At 36.8% G+C, this 12,358-nt stretch overlaps 1 protein-coding gene across 2 annotated transcripts in view; it reads left to right on the top strand.

Annotated features, from left to right (window-relative positions):
* The window catches only part of STAB2 (stabilin 2), a 324,351-nt gene that overhangs the window by 44,008 nt on the left and 267,985 nt on the right, over positions 1–12,358 (top strand). For both annotated transcript variants that reach the window (XM_053716971.1, XM_053716970.1), the window contains exons 5-7: positions 3,290–3,359; positions 6,883–6,978; positions 9,178–9,297. In XM_053716971.1, coding sequence (XP_053572946.1) covers positions 3,290–3,359; positions 6,883–6,978; positions 9,178–9,297 — 286 coding nt within the window. The remainder of the gene's footprint in view (positions 1–3,289; positions 3,360–6,882; positions 6,979–9,177; positions 9,298–12,358) is intronic.

Raw genomic sequence — 12,358 nt, 5'->3', positions numbered from 1 at the left:
ATACAAGATCTTTTATTAATGGGAGTGATCCATCCGGTTCCGCGGTCGGAACAAGGACAAGGGTTTTACTCAAATCTGTTTGTGGTTCCCAAAAAAGAGGGAACTTTCAGGCCAATCTTGGATTTAAAGATCCTAAACAAATTCCTAAGAGTTCCATCGTTCAAAATGGAAACTATTCGGACAATTTTACCCATGATCCAAAAGGGTCAGTACATGACCACAGTGGATTTAAAGGATGCTTACCTTCACATACCGATTCACAAAGATCATTACCGGTATCTAAGGTTTGCCTTTCTAGACAGGCATTACCAGTTTGTAGCTCTTCCATTCGGATTGGCTACGGCTCCGAGAATCTTCACAAAGGTTCTGTGTGCTCTTCTGGCGGTACTAAGACCGCGAGGAATTGCGGTAGCTCCGTACCTAGACGACATTCTGATACAAGCTTCAAGCTTTCAAACTGCCAAGTCTCATACAGAGTTAGTACTGGCATTTCTAAGGTCGCATGGATGGAAGGTGAACGAAAAGAAGAGTTCTCTCTTTCCACTCACAAGAGTTCCCTTCTTGGGGACTCTTATAGATTCTGTAGAAATGAAGATTTACCTGACAGAAGACAGGTTAACAAAGCTTCAAAATGCATGCCGTGTCCTTCATTCCATTCAACACCCGTCAGTAGCTCAATGCATGGAGGTGATCGGCTTAATGGTAGCAGCAATGGACATAGTACCCTTTGCACGTCTACATCTCAGACCGCTGCAATTGTGCATGCTAAGTCAGTGGAATGGGGATTACTCAGACTTGTCCCCTACTCTGAATCTGGATCAAGAGACCAGAAATTCTCTTCTATGGTGGCTTTCTCGGCCACATCTGTCCAGGGGGATGCCATTCAGCAGGCCGGACTGGACAATTGTAACAACAGACGCCAGCCTACTAGGTTGGGGCACTGTCTGGAATTCTCTGAAGGGAATCAGGAGGAGAGTCTCCTACCAATAAACATTCTGGAATTGAGAGCAGTTCTCAATGCCCTTCTGGCTTGGCCCCAGTTAACAACTCGGGGGTTCATCAGGTTTCAGTCGGACAACATTACGACTGTAGCTTACATCAACCATCAGGGAGGGACAAGAAGCTCCCTAGCAATGATGGAAGTATCAAAGATAATTCGCTGGGCAGGGTCTCACTCTTGCCACCTGTCAGCAATCCACATCCCGGGAGTGGAGAACTGGGAGGCGGATTTCTTAAGTCGTCAGACTTTTCATCCGGGGGAGTGGGAACTTCATCCGGAGGTCTTTGCCCAAATACTTCGACGTTGGGGCAAACCAGAGATAGATCTCATGGCGTCTCGACAGAACGCCAAGCTTCCTCGTTACGGGTCCAGATCCAGGGATCCGGGAGCGGTTCTGATAGATGCTTTGACAGCACGTTGGACCTTCGGGATGGCTTATGTGTTTCCACCCTTCCCGATGCTTCCTCGATTGATTGCCAGAATCAAACAGGAGAGAGCATCAGTGATTCTAATAGCGCCTGCATGGCCACGCAGGACTTGGTATGCAGATCTAGTGGACATGTCATCCTGTCCACCTTGGTCGCTACCTCTGAAACAGGACCTTCTGATCCAGGGTCCCTTCAAACATCAAAATCTAATTTCTCTGAAGCTGACTGCTTGGAAATTGAACGCTTGATTTTATCAAAACGTGGTTTTTCTGAGTCAGTTATTGATACCTTAATACAGGCTAGGAAGCCTGTTACCAGAAAGATTTACCATAAGATATGGCGCAAATACTTATATTGGTGCGAATCCAAGAGTTACTCATGGAGTAAGGTTAGGATTCCGAGGATATTGTCTTTTCTACAAGAAGGTTTAGAAAAGGGTTTATCCGCTAGTTCCTTAAAGGGACAGATTTCAGCTCTGTCCATTCTTTTACACAAACGTCTGTCAGAAGTTCCGGACGTTCAAGCTTTTTGTCAGGCTTTAGCTACGATCAAGCCTGTGTTTAAAACTGTTGCTCCACCATGGAGTTTGAACTTAGTTCTTAATGTTTTACAGGGTGTTCCGTTTGAACCCCTTCATTCCATTGATATCAAGCTGTTATCTTGGAAAGTTCTGTTTTTAATGGCGATTTCCTCGGCTCGAAGAGTCTGAGTTATCTGCCTTACATTGTGATTCTCCTTATCTGATTTTTCATTCAGACAAGGTAGTTCTGCGTACTAAACCTGGGTTCCTACCTAAGGTGGTCACTAACAGGAATATCAATCAAGAGATTGTGGTTCCATCTTTGTGTCCTAATCCTTCTTCGAAAAAGGAACGTCTGCTACACAATCTAGATGTAGTCCGTGCCCTGAAATTTTATCTACAGGCAACTAAGGATTTTCGACAAACGTCTTCCCTGTTTGTCGTTTATTCTGGTCAGAGGAGAGGTCAAAAAGCTTCGGCTACCTCTCTCTCCTTTTGGCTTCGTAGCATAATACGGTTAGCCTATGAGACTGCTGGACAGCAGCCTCCTGAAAGAATTACAGCACATTCTACTAGAGCTGTGGCTTCCACTTGGGCCTTTAAGAATGAGGCTTCTGTTGAACAGATTTGCAAGGCTGCAACTTGGTCTTCTCTTCATACTTTTTCCAAATTTTACAAATTTGACACTTTTGCTTCTTCGGAGGCTGTTTTTGGGAGAAAGGTTCTTCAGGCAGTGGTTCCTTCCGTATAAAGAGCCTGCCTGTCCCTCCCGTCATCCGTGTACTTTAGCTTTGGTATTGGTATCCCATAAGTAATGGATGATCCGTGGACTGGATACACTTAACAAGAGAAAACATAATTTATGCTTACCTGATAAATTTATTTCTCTTGTAGTGTATCCAGTCCACGGCCCGCCCTGTCACTTTAAGGCAGGTAATTTTTCCATTAAACTACAGTCACCACTGCACCCTATGGTTTTCCTTTCTCTGCATGTTTTCGGTCGAATGACTGGTAATGGCAGTTAGGGGAGGAGCTATATAGCAGCTCTGCTGGGTGAATCCTCTTGCACTTCCTGTTGGGGAGGAGTTAATATCCCATAAGTAATGGATGATCCGTGGACTGGATACACTACAAGAGAAATAAATTTATCAGGTAAGCATAAATTATGTTATTTATATAGTTACTGTATACACACACACATATAAAAGTATGTTCTTTATTTTTGTAAACCTTTAATAATCATTCACCTGATCATATTTGCTACATTTATTTGGCAGTTATGTATTGTATAAAGTAAACATGCACTGTCATTATTCCATTAGTAAATAATATTTGTTTTAGGGAGGTTTTGGTGGTACCGCTTGTGAAACATGTGCTGGAGACAATTTGTATGGTGTTGACTGCAGTTCAGGTATGATCTTCATCAGTTTCAATTCTCAAATAGTGTGAAAGTTGGTGTTAAAAACATTTTTAACAAGGTCAACTATGAATTAAAATAAATTGGAATCATTTATATTTAATCATGTAAGTGTAAATATGAAACAATGTATTTGCTGTTGTTAATTTGTTATATTTATGACACCTACATGTAGTGTTTCCAGGTCCTAGTATTCAACCAGATAGTCCAGTATTTCAGCAGGCTGACCAGTAAAATGTATCAAAAAAGTACTGGACACTTAAAGAGCCATGGTACACTAGATTTTTCTTTGCATAAAAGTTTTGTAGATGATCCATTAATATAGCCCATCTGGCAGTGTTTTTGTTACAATGTATAGTTTTGCTTATTTTTTTTTTAATAACATTGTGCTTATATATAATCTGTGTGCACACCTACAGGTATCTGTGTTATTTCTGTCTGATAGTGCAGCTTACGTGTGATGACAAAGTGTTATTTTTAGTGACTGTGACTACACAGACTAATGAACAGCAAGTGGGTATTATTTATTTAAATGTGAACTTAGTAGCTTCTGGTGGGGTTTTTTTAATTACATTTCATTTTTTTTTTACGATTTAATGACAAACAATTTGCAAAATACATCTACAGAAGGGTGTTAGACACTTTAAATGTTTTTGTAAATCAAAAAGTACACAATACAGTTTTGGGATATATTTAAATAAACGTGGTGGAATAAGTAGGCTGTTCTTGCTTAAAATTCCCAGGCATAATTTTGGTCTCAGTCTGGTCCTGGTTGGCAGTGCACAAACAAAGGTTTCATTTTTAAAGTAATTTGGACAGAGAGACAATTAAATACAATTCCTCAATTTAAATTTAAAAAATATTGGTCAAGGCTAGTTTTATTTTTAAGTAGTTGACTGTGTATAGCTAACGTGATTTTTGACTGATTTGATTTGACATTTCCTAAATGCATAATAGCTCTACATTTTAAATAGCACCATATAACTGAGCCAATAATCATCACATACAATATTTCAGCATAAATGTTATAACTATTATATATATATATATATATATATATATATATATATATATATATATATATATATATATATATATATATATATATTAATTTTATACAACTAAAGTGAAGAGAATAAAATAGTAAAATGAATGGCAGTTTGTTGTCCAGTAGGTGGCAACATTGCCATTTTACTGCTCAATAGGAGAAAATTAGTTTAGTTACCTATTAAGGGACGCTGAACCCAATTTTTTTCTTTTGTGATTCAGATAGAGCATGCAATTTTAAGCAACTTTCCAATGTACTCCTATTATCAATTTTTCTTTGTTCTCTTGCTATCTTTATGTGAAAAAGAAGGCATCTAAGTTTTTTTGTTTCAGTACTGGGGACAGCACTTTTTTTATTGGTGGATGAATTTATCCACCCCAGGTTGTTCATTAAAAATGGTCCGGCATCTAAACTTACATTCTTGCAGTTCAAATAAAGATACCAAGAGAATGAAGAAAATTTGATAATAGGAGTAAATTAGAAAGTTGCTTAAAATGGCATGCTCTATCTGAATCAGAAAAGAAAAAATATGGGTTCAGTGTCCCTTTATCACTCATATAATAAATAAATATATATGAACATGCTCAAGATTACAAAAATCATTTACAAAATTAAGTGGATCTAGAATACAATTAAAATCATTTTTGCAACAATCATGAATCTGCAAAAACACTTATTTTTAGAGTTATTGTTGCTAGAGTGAATAATTATTAACATATTCCCATATAACTGCTGCCATAGCGGCGATTAGGGGTTTATCGCGGGTGTTTGGGTTCATCGGTTGTACCGCTGGTATTAAGAGTTGGAAGTAAATGTGATTGCATGAGTGCAATTGGGATTTACACTAGAATGATTACCGTTTCCTCAAAGCTCTGGTTAACTGTTTCGTGAAACAAAAAAGTGTCACAAAACACATCAAAAATGCATTACAAAGTACAGTTACACTCATAATAACACTATCTAATAAACATTTTTTAAAAACATATTGCACAAAAAAGTTAACATAGAGAAAAAAGTTTAACATAGAGATACATATATTTATTTCTAAAGATGTGTGTGTGTGTATATATATATATATGAGTACATGTGTATTTATATGTGTATTTATGTATTCACAGACATACAGTATATACACATACAGTATATAAGTGCATTAGAGCACTTGGAATGCATTAGAGCAGGGGTCGCCAATCTTTCGGACCTCAGGGACCACTAAAATCACAACTAACATGATTTTTATTTTAAGTACAAACCTGTATATGTGTGTATATATATATATATATATATATATATATATATATATATATATATATATATATATATATATATATATATAAACACACACACATACTGTACATAACATAAGTTTACATTATTTATATAGTTACACATTTTTAAGAATTATTTTTTGGAAATAACTAACTGAATGACAGAACTGAGAGAATACTTCCAAATGACAGATGAAGGGTGAGTGTCAGCAGAAACTGGGAGAAAAAAAAAGAATTGTGTTTAAAAGGATTACAAGACTTCCAAGTCACCTCTCCAGGAATTATTCAAAACTACTTATGATCAAGGACAGATATTGGAGTCATAAATTAAGTTTATATCAGAAAGTTCTCAATAAGGATGTGAGCTAACCACGTCTGATGTTACTGGTAATTACTTTAATACTGGTGGGATATTGCTGATCTGCTGGATGGCAATTATTGGAATTCAGGTAGAATGGCTTTGTGCACGGGAAAATTATTAGAATGAAAAATAATTAATATTTAATTTAAAAAAAGAAGATGGAGGGGAGGAAGACAAACAGTGATGTAAGTCCATCTGAAGGAATTAAGAAAACTACTACAGACAGGTAAAGGGAAGATTTCACCATTTCAAGACAAGACTATACCAACCTCTGCTGGCTTTAGAATGGAATCATCTTTTTCTGAGCAGTGCACCGAGCGGGAGGAGTTAAAAATACAATCTAGCTATGCAAGTTGCGCAGTACTACGTTGGTTTTCATTGATGTCCAGACAGGCACTGTAGGGAGTTGCGGCACGACAGGGGTGACACCATCAGAGGAGATTTATTCCTGCTTGATGGTGTCAAGGACCACCAACATCTCTCGTAGACCACCGGTTGGAGACCGCTGCATTAGAGCATTCCAATGTTCTGCACATAGCAGAATATGTTCTAATTATTTATAAATAGATATTCTTGTATCTGTATATTTCTATACCTATAGATAATCCTCATTTTAGAGGATTGGAATACAAAATGTTATATAAACATATTCATATGATGTCTTCCCATTAGTTTTTAGACATATTTTATTATTTTATGTAAATGTTGCTTTATACCTTATTTCCACATTTTGGGTTTTGTGAATAATTATATCAATGTTTCCATTTTAATTTAACTGTGAGTTAAAGTCCAGAAACAACATGTGTTTAATCAGCAGTATAATGTGATTATTCCCCGCAGAGTGTGACTGTGTGCATGGTGTTTGTAACAGCGGAATCACAGGAGACGGACAATGTGAGTGTTTCTCTGGCTATGGCGGCTCCAAGTGTGATGAACGTAAGTAGCTTATGAATAAAATAATCATTTTAACAGCAAACAAGTTATATGGATGAGCATTATATGTTGGCAAAAGATTTTGCACTAAGTAAAGTCTAACTAGTATGTTATTATAATGGTATACATTATTTAATGGAAAAGCACATGTTAATGCCTTAGTTTAAATTCTCATACACACTTGGGCCTATAGTTATCAAGGTCTGGCGGACCTGATCCGACACTGCGGATCAGGTCCGCCAGACCTCGCTGAATACGGCGAGCAATACGCTTGACGTATTCAGCATTGCACCAGCAGCTCTCAAGAGCTGCTGGTGCAACGCCGCCCCCTGCAGACTCACGGCCAATCGGCCGCCAGCAGGGGGGTGTCAATCAACCCGATCGTACTCGATCGGGTTGATTTCCGGCGATGTCTATCCGCCTGCTCAGAGCAGGCGGACAGGTTATGGAGCAGCGGTCTTTGTGACCGCTGCTTCATAACTGCTGTTTCTGGCGAATCTGATGACTTGCCAGAAACACGGGGCATCAAGCTCCATACGGAGCTTAATACATATGCCCCTTGGTCTCAGAACTCTGTGACCTTGCATGCAAGCAGAACTAGAAACACATTTACTCATAAGCTTTTTGTTTTACAGCAAAAGATTACGTTTAAAAAGATTTAAACAAACCGCATGCTTCTTAGAGGTTAATGTAAACATAAATTTTTTTTGAGGGGGTTAATAGAGCAAATACTCATAATTTTTAAAATTAACTAAGAATTTTTTTTCTTTCATGGTTCAAATAGAGAACACAATTTTAAAGGGATACTAAACCCATTTTTTTTTCATGATTCAGATAGAGCATGCAGTTTTAAGCAATCTTTGTTTTGGGTTCAGCACCTGGGTATGCTTGCTGATTGGTTTGCTACTTTTAGCCACCAATCAGCAAGCACTACCCGGGTGCTGAACCAAAAATGGGCCGGCTCTTAAGCTTACATTCATGCTTTTTTAAATAAAGATATAAAGACAACAAAGACAAATTAATAATAGGAGTAAATTAGAAAGTTACTTGAAATTGCATGCTCTATCTGAATCATGAAAGAAAAAAATTGGGTTTAGTGTCCCTTTAAGCAACTTTCCAATTTACTTCTAATATACAATTTGCTTAATTCTCTTTGTATCCTTTGTTGGAGAAGTAGCAATGCACTACTAAGAACTAGCTGAATGCACTGGGTGAGCCAATTGCATAAGGTATATATATGTGCAGCCACCAATCAGCGGCTCCTGACTCTACCTAGGTATCCTTTTTTAACAAAGGATAACAAGAAAACAAAACAAATTAGATAATAGAAGTAAATTAGAAAGTGGTTTCAAATCACATGCTCTATCTGAATCAGGAAAGAAAAATGTGGGTTTCATGTCCCTTTAAATGATCATGTTATCCATCTATTGATAGTGGAATCTCATCTTTATGGTTTGTTTTTTCCTAATAAACTGTTTTATCATCCTTATTTTTTGTTGTCTAAACCTGATGAATGGGTTAGCAAGTTTTATCCATGTTATATGTAGAGACATTTAAGAAAGGAGATTCTCCTCTTTTAAATTAAAATGTCTTTATAGATGTTCTGATTTATTTTTGCCCGTTGTCTGGCACGTTTGGAATTACATGGTACATTGCAAGATATAGGTTTTAAGCACTCTTTGTATATCCCCATGATTAGACTCCAGACGTCTTTGCCATCAAATGGTGCCTATGATCATAAGGGTTTTACATGACTGATAAAATATACAAACGTTAGCCATTCAAAAGTTCCATTTCTCTGCATCTGTGTACTGCAGGAGTATACTACTAAACAAGCAATTCCATCTTATTATGAAATGTAATTGCATCTGTAAGTAAGGATATTATATATATTATATATTTATGAATGACTGATTACCATGAGGTTTCAAATTGCTATCTTAAATCCAACTAAACTATGGATTTGAGGTACAATATCCAACATTGTTTTGTTTTAGAAAATACATATCTATAATCTAACAGTCATATTATAAATCTGCATACATTGGGCTCTATGTAAATAATAGGAATACCCCAGTAAATTAAATGCATACAAATGCATATGATGGGCACTCTACTACTGGCAGAACATTTCTACATTCTTCATTTTCATAATAATATTGTCAAGCATTTAATATTGGTCAAATGTTTGTGTATTTCCAGCTTTACCAGATTGTGCCGCTCTGCAGTGCCCAGAGAATTCCAGATGTGCAACTTCCACCAATGGCGGGCTGGAATGCAAATGTATGCCCAACTATGAAGGACATGGGAAAAACTGTAAACGTAAGGTCTTCTCATTCATTTGAAACATTGGTTTGCCAATAGTTTTCAAAGAGGTTGCTCCATTAATTTTGTTAAATTATAGTCAGGCCTCAAAAGGATGTAAAATGATTTTCTGCAATCTTGATATAAATTAACATACTAGCTGTGTGAAAATCCTTCTGAATATGTTAACACCTTGTTTGCTGCATTTTTGTGTCAATGGCCATACTACTCATTTGAAATTCAGTTTCAGTTCAGTGTTATTGCCTTGTCTTTCATTATACAATTCTACTGATCAGAAAAGTTTAAACATTCTTGAGCATACACTTCTATTACTCATTGCTTACTTGTAGTTAATATAAACCAATCACTATTTCAATCTGTGTGACAGATGACAAGATCCACAATAAGTTATTACATTTTTGCAATTATGAATAAAACTTGTATGACAGTAAAGTTGAGAAGTGACAATTTTGTTTCTTAGCATTCTCCCACCAGCAATCGAGTCCAGCATAGGTTAGTACCTTAAAAAAAATAGTTACCACTTTGGTTCATTCATGACATTCTCCTACCAGCAGGTTTATTCACAGCCATCAGAATGTCCTACATGATTCAGTAGTAACTGGTCCCTTAGGACAATGTGAATTCCCCTTGCACATAAAAATCAGTCCCAGAAGACATTTACTGAAGGGAAGGTCCTCAGGTTTTTGATCTACTGAATAAACTCTATTGGGTAGATTTATCATAGTGCGAGCGGACATGATACAATGTAGCGTATCATCTGTGCCGCACATCGATAAATGCCAACAGCATACTCTGTCGGCATTTATCATTGCACCAGTAGTTCTTCTGAACTGCTTGTGCAATGCCGCCCCCTGCAGATTCGCTGCCAACTGGCCGCTAGCAGGGGGTGTCAATCAACCCGATCCATACAGAGCTTGATAAATTGGTCCCTAAGTTTTAGTGAAATAAGAGCAACAATGAAATGTTTCAGAATGAGATAACTTAAAGGAATATGAAACCCAAATTATTTTATTTCATGATTCAGATAGAGCACGCAATTTTAAGTAACTTTCTAATTTACTCCTTTTATCAATTTTTCTTTGTTCTGTTGGTATCTTTATTTGAAAAGCAGGAGTGTAAGCTTAGGATCCAGCCCATTTTTGGGTCAGCACCTGGGTAGCGCTTGTTGATAGGTGGCTAAATGTAGCCCAGCAATGCCCAACACCTGGACATGGGTGCCTAAATCCTGCTCCTGAAATCATCAGATGCAATCAGACTCTGCTTCTGCAATATCTCATCCCCAACTATAGTTAAAGACTTTAATCTTTTTTTATTACATGATGGTCTTAAAATAAATAAGGAGATTAACTGGTTAGATTGGAGACACATTTCTGAACTAACATATAGTTATGTTTTATAAATAAACATTTCTGAAATGTTTTCTGGCTGGAACATCAGACAAAGGTTATTAGAACTTCCTTCTTCTACTTAAGTTATTATTAAAGCAGGATAAATTGCCTGCGCTAAACATACAGTACATCTGGACAATGTTTTAACAATTTTGTGTTGAAATAGAGAGGCAAACTAAAATATTCTGACCGATGTTTAGATATAAATAGGTAGCACACTTTGAAATATACAACTAGAAAAACGAATTGTATAAGGAATACAATAGGATTCACAGCAGAGATTACCACAGATTTAGTATCATATAGACTCCAAATAGAGGATTCAGATAAGGATTATATCAAATGTTTTAAAATGTTCCATATCATTCATACCTTAATATCTTTATTAATATACCTAGGAACCAACATTCACACAAAAGTAGCGAAGAAAAAGTTAAAAACACTTAAACCCAGTCTTGTAATAATTAGTATGCTGAGAGATCATATAATAAACAAGTGCCTGCTGACCAATATCTAAAGTAAGCTAAGCCCTTACAATCCGAGGGCTGATTAACTTTTAACTTATATTCTAAGCAGGCACCAAAAGAGCTATTATTTGAAAACAATGTCAGTTAGACAAGGGTAAGCAAGTTAAAAACGGCAGACAGGAGAGACAGAGCTACTCCTGCTGGACCCCTGACGCGCGTTTCACAGAACGCTTCCTCAGAGGGGGTGCGGGCCGCCGCTACTCGGCGTTACTTAAGATCATATTGAGCCCACCTTCCTAACACAATAGGTTGCCCATTACCGATGCAAGGTATCTGATTAGTTCAAAGATCCGTCAGTCAGTGCTGTTTGTTCTGACGTGTATGATCTCATCATGTGACCGGAGGGCGTGAATAGTAAGAAGTATCTTCAGTGACAGTTAGCCAATCACGGGTTGTATGCAGGGGGCGTGTAAGTACTGCTTAGGGACAATTGGATAATCGCAGAGCAATATAAACAAAGGACTGAATATCGTATATTGATCTAACTTATGATGATATCAAACACTTTGTTTGATATACAAACAGATCTAATCATAAGACCATATTGTAAATTCAAAAATGACGATGTCGAATGGCTCATAAATAGTATCAACAGATCACAAAATGATCGTGAGTTTGGGTTGGAACAAAAAAGATATCTCATAAATATGTCACTTGGACAATATTATAGTATTGTAATCATAGTAACATGGTGTGTACAAATCAAATAATTAGTTATATATTCCACTAGAATTTGAAAATCAGCGACCTAGTGACAAATGATAAAAATGATCAAGTGTTAGAGTGCAAGGTTTGTGGTATGATGCTTCACAATAAGAGAAGCAAGAATGTGACAGCATTACTACATAATGCTTGTATGTGGATATCATAGTGAAATTAAATGACCTGACTTCATATTTAGTTTATAACACAAAAGTGAATCATTTCAATATATAGTGAATAAAAACAATAAACAGAAAAGGGAAGGGAAGGTAAAAAAGTGCAATGGGGGTACATTAGAAAAGCCAATGATGGTGCAAAGGGGACAACACCTTTCTAAAAATGGTGTTCTAGTGACCCTGAGTATTATCAGGATTATAATAGCAAACATAGAATCATAATGTGACACTATAGTAATGTGTATAAAATGCCAGTGAATGGAAT

Source organism: Bombina bombina, chromosome 6 (assembly GCF_027579735.1).
Source record: "Bombina bombina isolate aBomBom1 chromosome 6, aBomBom1.pri, whole genome shotgun sequence".
Lineage (NCBI taxonomy): Eukaryota > Metazoa > Chordata > Amphibia > Anura > Bombinatoridae > Bombina > Bombina bombina.
Note: the sequence above shows the minus strand (reverse complement) of the source record. Positions and strands in the feature narration are given on the sequence as shown.